Here is a 16,509-nt window from a genome sequence, read left to right as displayed (position 1 = left end):
TTGGCTGCCCAGGTAAAGTTTAAAATAATATTGGTAAGCATCTAAACAAGTCAGGAAATTTGGGGAATATATTCATTTTTATAGACTGCACCCTGCCAGATAGTGACAGAGGCAGGTTGCTCCATCTAAGAAGATAATTTTTCATATTTTCAACCAAAGGGGTAAAGTTGGCTGTATGAAGAGAGGCAAGACTACGGGTTATATTCACACCAAGGTACCTGAAACCTGAACTGGCTAAACAAAAAGGTACTGAAGACTGTTGAATTTGACCTGCCAAATCATTTATTGGGTACAGTTCACTCTTTTTGAAGTTTAATTTATATCCTGAACCAAATTCCATCCATCCAAAATCGATTTAGTTGTAGGGGAAGATGCCACTGGGTCATTCACATAGAAAAAAAGGTAATCTGTGTACAGTTATACAATGTTCTATCCCACCCTGCCGTACTCCCCACAAAAGTGGAGTTGTTTTCAATGCAATGGATTGCAAAAAGCCAAGGGGAAAGTGGGCATCCTTGGCGTGTGCCTCTTGTTAAAGAGAAATATGGAGAACGTAGTTAGTTGGTACTGACACATGCTTGCGGAGATGAATATAAAAGTCTAATCCAGGAGCCCAATACATCACCAAAACCGAATTTCTGCAGGACCGTGAATAGATACTCCAACTCAATCCCATCAAAAGCCTTGTCGGTATCTAATGAGACAACTGCTTCCGGGACCAGTGTGGAGTGGGAAGTGTGAATTGAGTAACGTGCTGATGTTGGAAAATGAATGACAATCTTCTATAAAACCAGTTTGGTCTTCAGAAATGATTAAAGGCATGATATTTTCAAATTGGCGAGCCAGTACCTTTGCAATGATTTTCACATCTACATTAAGAAGTGAGATCGGACGATAAGATCCACAATCAGAAGGGTCCTTATCCTTTTTTAGTAAAAGTGTGATGGTTACTTGTGAGAGAGTAGGTGGAAGAGTACCCTTTATCAGCGACTCCTGATGCATTCTAAGAAGAATTGGAGAAAGCTTGTCTTTAAATGTTTTTTAAAACTCTGCCGTAAAGCCATCAGACGCTGGAGTCTTGCCACTCTGCATAGTTGTAATTGCTGCTTGGACTTCTTCTAGTTCTATTGTCCGATTTAGTTCCGCGATTTTATCTGACTCAAGAGAGAGGAAGTCGAGGCCGTCTAAAAATGTTGTCACTAGTCCTTTAGTTGAGGTAGATTGTGAGGTATACAGTTTAGTGTGATATGCCTCAAAAACATTGTTCATTTCTTGCAGGCTTGTTTTCAAGTTGCCACGACCATCTATAATTTCAGGGATCAGTCGTGAGGCTGTTTCCCGCTTCAGCTGATGTGCCAGCAGCTGACTGTTCTTGTCTCCATACTCGTATGACCGGCCGCGAGAATACAACAGGAGCTATTCAGCTTTTTTGGTTGATAATAAATTAAATTCTAATTACTGGTTCTCCCTTTTTTTTGAGAAGTTCAGGTGACAGCGTGTAGCGTTATCAGAGTTACCCATCTTGACTTTAGTTGTAGCCGTAGCCGTCCTCTTTCCCGGTGGTGTGGTGGCTCGTTCCTCTTTCTTCGTCCGCAGTTTATGGTTCATTGTCTCTCAGACGTAAAGATGAAGCCGTACAGGCAAAAGTATCAAATGTTTTTTCAAATGAAATAATGTAAAAGTGCCGAAGTACGGGAGCCTCCCTAAGGCACGTCTACCGTCCTCTCATGCTAGCCGGGAGTCCTTCCTTTTTCATTTTTAATGTCCATGTCAGACTGAGACAAATTCCCATGAGCAGTTTGTAGGCATCTGTCATCTGTTAGCTACTCTGCTAAAAAGAAAAAAAAATCCTTTGATAAACCAATACATATTTCTGTATTATTTAGCTGCATTAACAAACTTTTTCTGAAATTGTAATGACTTCAACTGTAAACACACAAGGTCAACTTTAATAACAGTATCTATCCCTTTTCTCCTTTAAAAATTGGCAGAACTACAATTGATAAGTCTAAGAACAGGTTCAATAACATCAATGTTTACTGATTTGCTGTTATAAGGCTGTTTTTCTTATCTTATCAGTGATGGCAAAAATGTCAACTTTTCACTAAGTTTTTAAATTCTCAGTCTGTCCTGCTGATAAGGATAATGAGGCTGACTCCCTTTCAGAAAAGTGTTGTTAACACTGGCTTTACAGTTTTGGGGCCGTTACTGACTAAATTTGGGGGGTATTTTTCAGGTAGAAATGTTTTTAAATAGCCACGGGCTGAAAACTGTATTATTCTGACATTGTGTACTTTTCAATGCTTTTAAGTAGATTTTTCTGAAGCTACTGTTGTAATGAAAATGGTATGAACAAAATGAGAAATTGTTTGTTCCAGTTCTGTTGAAGAAAGACACTCCAACTTACACCTTTTTCTTGTCATGTCTTTTTCTACCCTTTCCTTCCCTCCAGTCTCTCCTCCAGTGCTGTCAGTCCCACCAGGAGGTCAGGTTGTAAGCGTTCGAGAGGGAGGCACCGCTGAGCTGGTGTGCTTGGTAGTAGATGGCAAACCACGACCACCAATTCTGTGGTCACGGACAGAAAAGGACCTGCTAATGCCATCAGGGATGCCCGTGACGGAAACGTCTGATGGCCGCTTGAGGATAAACAACGTCAGCCGGGACATGATGGGGGCGTACCGGTGCCAGACTGCTCCATACAACGGGCTTAACATCAAACGCAGGGAGGCACAGGTCCAACTCAACGTGCAGTGTAAGTGTGAATCAGATTATCTTCACCTAGGAACTCAACATATACTTTACAACAACATCCTTTAGTTCAAGCAGAAGGGAGGCATCACACATTGAGAGTACTTGTACCGCATCTTGCAGTGCAGTTTGGAATGAATAAGTCCAGACTGATTACAACTGCTTTCAAATGATGTTATTAACCCTCGTGTTGTCCTCAGGTCAAAATGACCCGCAGCTGTGTTCAACCAAGTTCTATTTTATTTCTATATTTTTATATTTTTTGGGATCATTAGTCATCATTCTTTAAAGAAACCCTCACAGCCTCCTTGTCACAATGATCCCAAAAAATATGAAAATAAAATAGAATTTGGTTGAACACAGCTGCGGGTCATTTTGATCCAAGCACTACATAAGGGTTATACCAGTTTGTTGTAATGTTACCTTCACAAAGACTTTTAAAAGCCATAAAAAAAGCCTTTCTTTGCTGCTATGGGTTGCTAGCCTATCAGAGTTTTATTAAAACACCACTTGTTTTTTGCCCCACCCTTAGTAATAGCACAATGTTCACCCTTTCCTCAAAAATAGGTAGAAAAGAAATGTATAGTAATGTAAAGTGCATAAAGAGGGACAATGAGAGGAAATGAGGACATACCTCTATGGCTTTCAGGCTGTTTTTTTTTTCAAAACCTCCCCCTTTACCTTTGTGAGCACTCCACCAGGGTCGATCATTATAAAACTCCCGGAGGATGGGCTGTGAGAAAGGAATAAGATCTGTCTTGCTAAAGTAATGCATAATTTCAATACCTTTTCCCTTCCCATGAGGTTACCTTTCAGCTACTTCGGCAATGCTTGAATTGTGGCATTCCTTAGGACTCACCAGGACTAAGGAATGCCACCTCGGACTATTAAACAGCTGTATATGTTTAAAACTGAGGAAGCTTTTCTTTAAATGGTCAACTATGGCAACAATATTTCATATCATTCATCCAATTGATTGAATTCAATTATAAAAATGATAATGAAGGATGTGCTCAATGTAAATGAAAAAAGCTGCATGAAATTTTAAAACATAATAAACTACACAAAATAATACTTGCCTATGAGTTGAGCAACTTGTGGACAATTGATGACGCCACAAGAATGTCAGTTGCTCTGGCACTTATCCAAGATGCTTCATCAGTTCTGCAATGAGAAATTTAAGGCCTGATGTTCACTAAAACTACTCATTAGTTTAATTGTGAAAAGATGGATCAACAATGTATTGGTCAAAGCTTCACTGGAGTGGTGCGCGTTGGATTTAATTCAGTAAATGAGGGCCCTCCCAGTGTGCCCTCTGTTCAAAGTCAAGTCTAGAACGTTTCCATTAATTAAGTGATGAACGGTACAAGATTCCAGAAAGTCAGGCAGATACAAATAACATTTAAATCAGGTAAAACTACATGACTCAAAATAACAGGAAAAATCAAAGGCCTGGGTCTGTTCTGATCAGTTCACTGAGAGATCAATTGGAGAAATTCTCAGATTTTGGGCAATGGACTAAAACATTTTGTTAAATTAATGAAGAAATTGAACCTTTGGGCACTCGGATTATATTCTATACACTGATTCTAGTGGATGTTTGAGGTCAGTTTTGAGATACCACAGTCACTGCATTGAAACTGCATTTTTTTGTTGCCAATCAAGAAAATGTTTTGAAGGAACTAGTTATTTTAGTCGATTCAGCAATTAATAGAGTAAAGTATACATTCTATACAGAATGGGCTATTAAGAACAACTTTGGAAAAAATGATTTTTCTCCTCTTAAAAGCAATTTCTGACATACAGTACCTCATAAATATATGCCCAGATGAATGCCCTCTCCTCCACTCTCCTCTCCTCGTTTCCGCTTCCGGTTGCATGTGAGTGCGGGTGGTGGACATGTGAGTGGTGGATGTGAGAGTGGCGCAGAGTTTTGGATTGTACTTTCACTGCTTTGAGAATTTTCCTCTGTCTTTCGATCTGTCTATGCACATGATCAGGTAAGCTACAGAGCAGTTTATCTATCTGTTGAAGAACGTGTGATTAGTGGTTTTGTTTGGTGTGTTCGGGAGGGTGGGATCCTCTGAGACGCCAGCCCCATCAATCCGGCAAGGAATATGGGTAGTTCCACCAGATAAGAGCGTTTCAGTAGAGGAGGTCCTGTTGGCTGTCTGTAAAAAGGTGGGACACGACAAACTTTCCTTTGCATCAAGGATGAACAAAGCTGTGGTTGTGTTCGTGACAAGCGAGGCTTATGTCCACAACCTGATAGAGAATGGCGTGTTTATCAGAGACACGCTTATGCAGGTATCCCCGCTCTCAGCTCCCTCTACGCGGATCATCGTGTTTGGTGGGGCCGTGGTTGGTCGCGGCTGGTCCCGTTGGTGGGGCCGCGGCCGGTGGTAGCGTGGCCGGCGCCGCTTTAGTTTCTGATAACAACAATGTCCACAATGACAAGGAGGATCAGGGTCAGTCTCACAACCGGCAGGCTTCTGTGGCTGCGGAAAACCTCTGTATCCTTGGTACCAAAGCACCACCACAGTCTGTAGAACTTTGTGAAGAGGCAGCTACAGGTTCTGCAGGTGGAGATCACACCGTAGCCTTTAATGAAGGATGGAGTGTCGAGGCAGTATCCAACAGCCAGCTATCTTGCGAAGGAGAGGACATGGAGTGAGACGGAATCAGATACTACATCGATTAATGAAACGTGTACTAAAAGCACACAGATGTATTCCTTAGAGGAAATAAATGCATTTTTGGATGTAACTTACAAAAGATCTGCAAAAGTGAGTGAATAACATTACATTACATTTCATTTAGCTGACGCTTTTATCCAAAGCGACTTACAATAAGTGCATTTCAACCATGAGGGTACAAAACCCAGAACAACAAGAATCAAGAAAATACAATTTCTTCAAGAAAGCCAAACTACAAAGTGCTATCAGTAAGTGCCATTTTAATATTTGATATAATATTTAATATCTGAATATTTCAGTGACACTGATAAGTTCATACGATCTGTTGGGGTACTGCAGAGACAGATGGGTTTTGACCTTTTAGATGAACGAAAGCTGTTCTGTCTAAATGGCTGTCTGGAATGTTATCGGTTCTGACTTACATTGCTGTTTCATGCCAGCGGGCAGTACTCTCCCTGCTGCCCAAGAAGGTAGACCGGGCACTTTTTAAGAACTGGAGACCAGTGGCCCTCCTTTGTACTGACTGTAAGGTGCTTTCCAGAGCCTTATCCAACAGACTTAGAGACAACTTGGAAATAATTGTAAATCGAAACCAAACTTTTTGTATCCCGGATAGGACAATTATGGACAACATTTTTCTCATTTGTAATGTGCTTGACATATCTTAAATGCCATGATGTAGATGTTGGCATTGTCTCCCTGGATCAGGGGAAGGCTTTCGACAGAGTGGATCACTCTTATCTGTTTTCTGCACTCAGGGCTTTTGGGCTTGGTGATGTTTTTTTGACTTGGGTGGGTCTGTTGTACAGTGGTGCTGAATGTCTAGTTAAAATGGGAGCTTGTCTGAGTCCACCGATTCCTGTATAGTGAGGGATAAGACAGGGTTGATCTATATCAGGGCAACCATACAGCCTTGCTATTGAGCCTCTGTTGTGCAGGCTGAGAAGTTGGCTCAGTGGTCTGTCACTGCCTGGGTCCTCCAGTCTTTGTTGTCCCCTTGCTGTGTCTGCTTATGCTGATGCTGTAAACATCTTTATCATGGGCCAGGGAGATGTTTTTTTGTCTGCAGGATACCTTGTCTCTTTCTGAGAGGTCTTCATCTGCACGGGTGAACTGGGCAAAATCATTTAATATAGAAGCACAGACGGAGTTAAAACAGTCAGTTAATTGGCACGGTTGGACGCAGGTGGACTAAAATAGCTAAAAAGTGCAGAGAATTTGGAGGCACTAAGCTCATTAAAAGTGCGAGTGCAGGAAGTGGGAAGTTGAACAGTATTAAAACGGTCTATTTCACAGGTAAAAACTACACACTTATGGTCCGAGACAGTCATAGCCATTAATTCCATAGTGGGAACACTCACGCCCAGTGTAAACACCAGGTCCAAGGTATGACCACAATTACGGTTAGGTTAGGTAGTTACTTTATTAATCCCCGAGGGGAAATTTTTTCGCTACAGCAGCATACAGAAGCAATAAGATAATAATAGAACAATAGAAAAGCAATAAAATAGCAGTAAATAGCAGTAAAAAATATAAATATAAAATGCACAGTATATACAGTACAGTATATATATCTATATATATTATATACAAACAACCAAGAAACACAGTCAACAGTGTTATTGTTATGTGATGTATTTTGCCAGAGGTGAGTTATTGTAGTCTTATTGCGGTCGGCAGGAATGATCTTCTGTATCTGTCCTTGTGACAGCAGAGCTGGAGGAGTCTTTTGGAGAAAGTGTTCTGCTGTCCCTGCAGCAGGTGGTGGAGAGGGTGGTCAGGATTATCCAATATGGATAATAGTTTGTTCAGCGTGGGTTTATGGGTTTGTCCATAGACATACTGTTCAAGGTTAAAAGATGCTGTTATATTTTAAAAATCTCTAGCATGATGTCGTCATCATCCATGGACACCTTCAGACAGAACGCCAACATCACAATGTATGAAATCTGTGTAAAAGTTCTGAACTTGCGCTCTCTGGCGTGGTTGAAGGAGTCGAGGTGGACTGAGTTCTTTGGCCCAAATGTTTCCCCGAAAGGCAGCTGGAGATGCCTGTACAAGCTGCCTGTTGAAAAGCGGACAGCAGACCACCAGTGGAGGGTCGTACATGGGGCAATAGCTACAAACAGATACAGTTTCTGCTGTCAGACTGAGACCCTGGAACACTTATTTGTTAGGTGTCCTCGGCTCTTAGCACGCAGAGTCTTGGAGATAACTTTTCTTTCAGTTTGTTCATATTTGGTCCAAAGTATTGCACAAAAAAGTAGGCTGTCCACACACTGGTGAGTGGGCTTTTTATCCGGTTCTGCCAAGCTGACCAGCTGACTGACATGCAAGAATTGGGCTCAGGGTGCTGGTAGTGAGGATCCGGTGAAAGTTCTGGGGGGACTGTTGAAGGCCTGACTCAGGGTGGAACACTCCTACTATCAGACGGTGGACAATAGGCCTTCAGGGGCAGATGGACTATTGGGGGCATTTTATGCTCAGTGGGCTCTGGTGTAGAGCTGGTGGTGAATTTCGAAGCAGAGAAACATATTAATCATTGTGATTGATTGTTCATTTCTTCTTTGATGCTTTATTTTGGTTATTTTGTTTGTTTGTTTTTTTACTTAAAGATGTTCTTTCTTTTCCCATTTTTTGCTTTTCTGTTTTCCCTGCAATGGTGTAATAAAGGGACTTTGAAAACCTCTCCTCTCCTCTCCAAAAAGGATTTACAGGGCTTGCTAATGCAGGCGGGGTGGAAGGGCAACACTCAGTGAGCTCCACTGTCCGCACCGGACAGCTCTGATTAATGGACCAGGTGGCCACCCCACTATGGACAGAGAAAGAAACAGCCCGATGAGACAGATACATGAGCAGGACTGAGAGTGAGAGAAACGAGGTTAAGAGAGAGCTTGAAACAGGAAAGCAGTGATGATGGAGGGAGGAGGGTATGGCGAGGTGCTAACAAAAAGAGAGAGACAAACTGAGAAATAGAGAAACAACATAAACAAAAACATATTTCTGTATTGCTAAAGCCAACAAAAGGATGGAAAAATGGATCTTTTTTTTCTGCTCCCCTTTTTAACGCCCTGGCCCCATTTAACTTAATTTTTTATTTTTTTATTGGCTTTGTTTTTTCCCTTTTATCACTGTTGATTGATGTGAGGGAAGGATGCCATCATTTTATATGGCAGATATAATTAAATGGATACGCAGATTCTCTGCACTCTTGCCTCTTCCTCTTTCGCCTTGTACCACTTCTTTACTTGGCCAGTGTTCGTTTTTCCCTCCTAGTGAGGTGGCTGTTCTTCCTCATTGCCATTCTCATCATCATCAATCAGCTAACTGCTGGCCATGAGAGAAGACCTCTCTCTGTCTTGTCATTCCCTTTCTGCATCCTGCATTCTCTCATTCGCTCCCCACCTCCCACACTCTATCACTGACTTCTCTCACTTTCACACCACATTTTCCCTATAATTTATCTTCCTCATTGTCTTCCTCTTTTTCTCCCTCCCCTCATCCCACCTTACTCTCCACACACTCTGCCTCCCTCTCTCAGTTTCATGTAAATTGATTTTTTTCTTTGTATACTGTAAATGTTTAGCTTGGTCAGTGTTGCATTCCCGGATGGAATCCATTTTGCATTCAATAAGACAGATAGCGATGGTGTGCTTACATGGATTATGGTCCTCTGACTATGAAACATTGAGGTGTGGTGCTGTGAGCCCCAAATGTGGAGCAAATAAATGCAAAAACAAAGCTCTGGAAAATTTAACAAATTTTGTTTGAAATAATCCAACAACTTGAAAAACCTATACTGCCCAAAACATGCTTTAATTGTGGAAATTAATAAATAAGGTCAGGAAAGGGATTGTATTAACTTGCCTACCAAATTCTTCTGGAGATGGAATGATTTATAAACTGCTTACAAACCAGCTCACATCTCACCTCCTCCTCTTTTCCTCCCTCCTCCCTACATCTATCACCATTGCTCCACAGTTTGTCTGTTTTTCTTTCCCCTTGTCACCTGTTTCCAAAGTCAGTCATCAGTATGTATGTGAAGGTCTATACGCAGGGTCAGGGTATGTGACCATATACTAATCAGTCCATAGGATTACCGTGTGACCTTTGACCACTCACACATCCTTCAGCTCTATCACACGATGTGGCTGTAGGACATGCAGGGCTCCATGAGGTCAGGTAAACTTAACAATGACTGAACATACAGCAAAAGGACATTTTTGTAATAATAACAAGAAAGTGAGAAGCAGTTTGGACATCTTATCCACAAGCTGAGAGTCTTAACTAAAAACCAACAGGCAACATAGAAGCTGAGAAGTTAAATGCTGTGGTGGTTCCCAGTCGTTTTAGCATTCAGCTGCTCACTCATGTTGCTCTGACTGGAGTGCAAGCACAGAATGGTAAACTGAGTCCAAACAAGAACTTGGTTTGGCTGTGTATACCTGTCTGTAGCAAAATATCTATTATATATATAATAGAGATTACGAGCTTTGGTTACAGTGAGGATGAATGCTTCTTTATTAGCACTTCCGATTTCTAAAATGTGTATTAAGCACAGAAAGAAGTATCTTTCCATTGTTAGAATTTAATTAACTCCAACTGTGTGAAATGTGAAACCTGCTGTCTAGCACCTTCCCTGCAATTAAGGTCATTTCAAAAAGATTATTAATACAACTATTCAAATATAAAGAGTAAAGCAATTTGAGACTCGTCTGACCAAGATCGATTATAATAAGATCCTCAGCTGAAAGATTGTCAAGGCTTTGCCGAATCCTTAAAAACAAGAGAGAACATAACAGACAGATCTGACTGAATAGTTTTGTCTTTGACCAAAAATTCAAGAAAAGGTCAAATGCAATAAAAACATGTGAAAACATGATTATAATTAAATCATTGTAATCAAAAGCCAAGCTAAAAGGTAGACGTTAGGTTTATGTTGAAAGATATCAACACTAAATAGATTTCATACACACCTCCCTTCCATCATCCAGAGATTTTGATGTTGCTCTCTGATTCGGGGGTCCTCTTCTGCTTGTTACTGTACATTATCCTCCTGTCTGTCTCCTCGCATCCTTAATGCAGCTCATTCTGTAGATTACAGGCATAACAGAGATGGGACTATAATTACACATCTGTGTCTGATAAACTTGATTCATAAAGGGCTCCAGTCATGCTGTCTCACCTCTGGGGGCCTTAACACCAGATCTCATCACCGTTAGTACAGTAGTACCACCATTAGCATCTCGTCTATTATCTACATGATTAGCCAGGGGTGAGCTAGCTGGCTGGTGATTTGTGGCAGAGTAATTTGGGTGTGTTGTGTCTTGGGTGACCCCAGGGCACCAGTAGCTAGTCAGTCATTAACCACAGAGCCGCACATCGCTACTGACAGTGTAATTATGACTGGTTAGAGTGGGTTAGCAGCAGGGATGGGATTGTGCCTTTTAATGCCTGATCCCTCATGACAATAACAGTTGTTCTGTCAGATGGTTTGTCAAAACTCCCGGTTTATAATGCTTTAAGGGAAATTAACACTGCAGACAAACAAAAAAACTGGAGCAAGAAAAAATGTGAAATGATGTATGTGCATTACCATGATGGCCATTTGACATTGTCCATCATGTCTAAGGTCAATCCATAAAATATTTTTTTTCTCAAACTCATCTCCATCCTTCTCTTATGATAGATGTAGATTTTAGAATTGAAAACCAAATAGGGATAATGGGTTTTGCTGAATTACAACCAATGTATTTTGTACCATCACTGTATATGAGCATTTGAGAAAAGGTACATTGTGTACAATAAAAGTACATATTAAAAGATGTGTTCAGTACTAGTGGAGTACTGTCACAGCTGAGTAAAAATAGCAGTTATCCTTGCATGAAATGTATAAAATAGATACCATTATATAAGATGGTGACGCTAATATAATGTGTCTTGAATATAAATACAATGGAAAGCGCACACAATATGTAGAAATTACATATTGCTTTGATGGCTTCTAAAAAATGGACAGATGAAACTAAATAAAAGTTACAACATAATAATCTACATTTGTCGAAAAGAAATTCATAGTTTGGATTAATTAAGTACTAAAGGAAACTGTTTTGACATAATCAGTAATAGTGTGAATGCTTTTCATCATTGACTGATGTAAGGATTTTTTTTTTGCATTTTTCTGTTAATGTTCATAGTTCATTAATCAAAACAATACAATAACTGCTTTGATGTGTTTGCTTGCAGGAAAGAATACCAATAATGACTGAATAGTTAGAAATTAAAAGATGTATCTTCTGCACCACTGACAGCATCATTAATTGGCATGTCCACTTAAGCAGTGTCTAAACTTTGATAATAAAATGTTTTAAGTGGACAAAAATTCACTGGTGTATTGTCTCTGCAGACCCTCCCATTCTGGACCCAGTCTTTCAGGATGTGCGTTCAAGGAACTATCAGATGGTGACCCTGAGGTGTACGGTCCTGCGGTCAAACCCTCCCCGACTAACAGACATCCGCTGGTTCCGTAATGGCGACTTCATCCGGATGCCAATGCCCGATCTAAAGGAGACACCGGAGCTGAAGTTCAAACTGGAACCCACCAACAATGGATCTTATGAGTGTCGAGTCAGCAACAGTGCAGGGACATCAACATGCACATTTAATGTCTCTGGTGAGTAAAAAGAAATTAGCCTTTGCTTTGTTATCCATCTTTGGCAAAGGGTCTATAGAGCTATCTGTTTCTCATTCATCTGTCTGTACTGCATCTATCCAACATGGGCCAGTTGTTTTCTTCAGTGATTTTGTGACATTTTAGACTAAAAAAATTTGACTTTTTTCTATCTCCCCTGTCCTACAGCACAACCCTACAATGCTGAGTTTTACTTTGATACACCCAACCCGGTCCGGATCCTGAAAGGAAACAATTACTCCTACAACCTGCAGTGGACACAGAAAGACCCTGAAGCCACAGACCGTATCATAGGCTACTGGATTAATGTCCAGAAGGTAAAGTACTCCCACACAGACACCCTGTCCAGCAGAAGTATACTTATTGGCATGCATGCACGCACACACACACACACACACACACACACACACACACACACACACACACACACACACACACACACACACACACACACACACACACACACACACACACACACACACACACACACACACACACACACACACACACACATATGCGTGTACTGCAATCATGGTATATTCATGTCATTTATGTGGATAACAGGCAGACAAACAGGAACTCGTTTGTTATCAAAGTCTCGTGAGGCTGACATTGATCAGTCTGGCTTGAACCTCAGAAAACTTTGGTCACCTGTCTTTGTTTGTAAGAATCACCTTGACGGAACAGGCTTGGCGCATGTATCGACAGGAACACGCATACGAACAAGTCTGTATGTAGTGATGTTTACATGCTAAGTAAACATGGGGATTTATGAGCTTGGGCAGTGTCGGGCGTGTGTAGTCAATCAATAGACACCTCGACTGAATGAACAAAATCTCTCCTCTCCTCTCCTCTCCTCTCCTCTCCTCTCCTCTCCTCTCCTCTCCTCTCCTCTCCTCTCCTCTCCTCTCCTCTCCTCTCCTCTCCTCTCCTCTCCTCTCCTCTCCTCTCCTCTCCTCTCCTCTCCTCTCCTCTCCTCTCGTTAGAATGTCTACTTTCACTCAGCATCTCTTCCCCAGTGTCCTTCCCATTTCTTTCTCTTTCTTTCCCACCTCTCAATGCCTTGTTTCCACTCATGTTCTTTATGTGTATCTCTCTCACTCTGTTTCTTTCACTCTCCCTTTCCATTTTTCCAGCTCTGAGGTTCTGCGCTATGAGTGCAATCTTAATGGCATTTAATGTTGGGTGAACCGTGGCAACTGACATAGCACTGATAAATAGTTGCTGCAAGTTGTTAAGCTGACTGTTAAAATAATGAGTTGCATTAAGTAGCATTTTAGGACTTCTTACATGTTCTTAAACTTTAATTTAATGTCATAGTTTTTACCTGCATGCTTTCATGAGTGCATTAGAAAGCAACCAAAGAGAAACGGGAAACAAAGAGAAATGAGAGGGTGAGAGAGAGCAAGAGAGTGAATGGAAGGGTGTGAAAGAGAGAAATATGATGCAAATTAAAGAAAAACAGCAAATCTCACGGGTCCTCTCGACTATTAAATAGAGTACAAGAACGTTCAGATGTAATACCCTTCTCAATTTCACAACCCATCTATTTCTGCAACATTTTCTCTAGCTCATCGTTTTAACGCCTTGACACTCTATCTTTTTAGCACATTCAAAATGATGTGAGGGTCTCAGGAGAGACATGCAGATGGGGGGGATATGAGAGGACTCCTAAGTTTATGTAGAGGAGTGGTCTTTAATTTAGGTCTAAGCATATGGCTGTACGTTTTGTCAATTTACTTTAACATGCATCTTGATAATGTGTAAATTGGTGTTTTTCTCATGCAAGTTTGTGCACATTTATTGGCCTAATTGTATGTATATTTAATTGGTCTCAAATGTATTTACCTGAATATACAGAGTATGTCCATTCATGTGTGTACGTGCGTGCGTGTGCACCACCATGCCTCATTGGCAGGCTGTGAAATCTGTGTTCACACTTCTTAATTTAGTTTCGTTCTCCCTGCGGGGGGTTTCCCTGTGCAAGAATTAGCAGAGTTGACAGGCCCTCCTTTTTTCATCAAACTGTCTTTACACCAATTTTCCTCACACCACAAACTCCACCCCAACCGTTTTTTAAACGAGTGCTCTGATTTGCAAGAGATAAAGTAATTAATATGTGATAATTTTATAGTTTTGCAACAAGAGACTGACTGACCCTTTTATTGCTCGTTGCAGTCAGCCTATTTGATTTTGTCTCACTGACATAAAAAACTCAGGTTTTCTTTTCTGTCATCAGAGTTTAATCTGGTGTTCTTTTTTGATGCATATGGATCTAAGGAAGTATAATGTAATAAACTATTTATTAAATTTAGGAGGCGCCAATGTGTGGAAATTCTTCACAAAAAAACTGTGGCAGATTAGCAAATCTGATTAACAGACAAGGACAAAACAGTGACCCTGTCAGCTGCAAGGTATGAAGTCAACAATGAAAAACGTTCCTAAAAAAAAAAAAAAAATGTGTGCAGGAGCCAGTAATAAATCTGACATCAGGAAGTTATGTCAGGGTGGTTATTAAACTTGAATTTGATTTTCACTAATCAGTTCAGTAAACATCTCTGTCTCTTCTTCTGTTTCCTTGTGTTCTGACAGAAAACAAAATTAGCGCTCCAGCAATTTATTGATTTATTCACTGGTTAATGACAGAAAGGTCTTTGCTCAATGTATTACCTTGGCTCATATTTAATAAAAAAAATTATCTGATTCCAAATTTTTTAATATTTAACATTTTGTGGCTCCTTATGTCCTCTACTATAATATCGTGAATTTCTTTTGGTTGTGAACTTTTCCTGGCTGCGTCTTGTGCTTTAGGAAACACTGGTCAACCTTTTTTGTTATTTTCAAACATTTTAAAAACCAGATAATTGATCAATTAATTAAGAAAACAATCAATAAAGTTTTTAATAATGAAAATAATTATTAGTTGCCATCTTGAAATATATTTTTTGACACACTTGATTTGTGCATATTTAAATGCTGCATTGCTGAACTTTTTCAAACTGGTGCAGTCTCTTCTGATTTGCTCCAAAAGGCTGTTTGGACAACAACTGTACAGATGATTGCCAGCTAGCAATTGATGCCCTGACTGTGTGTGTGTGTGTGTGTGTGTGTGTGTGTGTTGTGTTTACAATCAACTTAGCCTCTGAATGAACTCTGTTATTTCTCCTCTGTCTCTCTTCTTTTTTCGTCTTGTCTTCATTTATGAAGCAGATTCATAAAGGCACGGTACCCGTACAAGGTTTTCTCTCGAGCTGAATTCATACGAAAGTCAGGAACTTGTACTGACTCTTCAATGTGTTATTTGTGCCTCACCTACCAAATCAGCATCTAACTGCACCTTTCCATCTTCACTTGGTATGCAGTCTCATGGTTTCTAAAATGTGTCTGTGACCATGGTGAATTTTGGAATTTCCTTATTTGTGCTTGCTGATCTGAAATTGCATGTTTTCATCTGTCAATGTTGCATTTCCAGGAAATAGCATGAAAGGTTATTTTTTTGTTTTCAGTTTCATGCACATGAATTTAAATCTGCTTACAATAAAGTGTATGTATGTATGTATGTATGTATGTGCTGTACTTATTGTGTTACATATAGTGTAGTGAAATGATGACTATCCCAATGCAATCATGTGAAACTTGTACAATCCATAGCAAAGTGTTACACATCACACCTGCTATACGCATATAGCTTATAGAGAACTAACTTGGCAGAATTCACATATATGTGTTTGTATTTCTTTTGAACCCCACTTCTTTATTATACCTTCCACCTTTCTTTTCTCCCTTCTCCCTCTTCACGCTTTTCCTCCCATCTCTTAATCTTTCCAGCTCCTCTCCATATTCTTCTGCCCTCTGCTTTGAAGTTGTGTGTCATTTCACTGAAGTTGTGCAGCTATAGCAGCTGACGTGCGCTCTTGTGATAATACCCAGTTTCTTTCTGCACTCTCATACACAATCACACACAGCCACACAAAACACTGCTGTGTAAAGACACATCCCCATTATCATATATATGAGAGATTAGAAATATTCATGGTGAATTAAAGTTGTACATTAAATCAAATATATGAATACAAATACATTACCAGCCCAACTATGTAGCTATATTTGTATTCACACAAAAGGCGCACGGGCCAATGCAAGCTTTGTATGCTAAATGCACAGTGCACACTCACCGAATTTGTCACACACACACACACACACACACACACACACACACACACACACACACACACACACACACACACACACACACACACACACACACACACACACACACACACGCACATGCACACTCAATATCAGTGGAATGCTGAATCAGTCATAAAAAGAGATCTATTAATAGAGGATAATAGACAAATTAACCTCCCACTA

At 40.3% G+C, this 16,509-nt stretch overlaps 1 protein-coding gene across 2 annotated transcripts in view; it reads left to right on the top strand.

Annotated features, from left to right (window-relative positions):
• Positions 1 to 16,509, top strand: part of LOC138616328 (MAM domain-containing glycosylphosphatidylinositol anchor protein 1) — a 171,698-nt gene that overhangs the window by 121,720 nt on the left and 33,469 nt on the right. For both annotated transcript variants that reach the window (XM_069690568.1, XM_069690567.1), the window contains exons 9-11: positions 2,453 to 2,752; positions 11,851 to 12,117; positions 12,304 to 12,452. In XM_069690568.1, coding sequence (XP_069546669.1) covers positions 2,453 to 2,752; positions 11,851 to 12,117; positions 12,304 to 12,452 — 716 coding nt within the window. The remainder of the gene's footprint in view (positions 1 to 2,452; positions 2,753 to 11,850; positions 12,118 to 12,303; positions 12,453 to 16,509) is intronic.

Source organism: Brachyistius frenatus, unplaced genomic scaffold, assembly GCF_029030835.1.
Source record: "Brachyistius frenatus isolate BFR_SWC_R1_liver_20210118 unplaced genomic scaffold, ASM2903083v1 Contig_9, whole genome shotgun sequence".
In the NCBI taxonomy this organism is placed as follows: domain Eukaryota; kingdom Metazoa; phylum Chordata; class Actinopteri; family Embiotocidae; genus Brachyistius; species Brachyistius frenatus.
The sequence above is the reverse complement of the archived record's forward strand: the minus strand, read 5'-3'. Positions and strand labels throughout refer to the sequence as shown.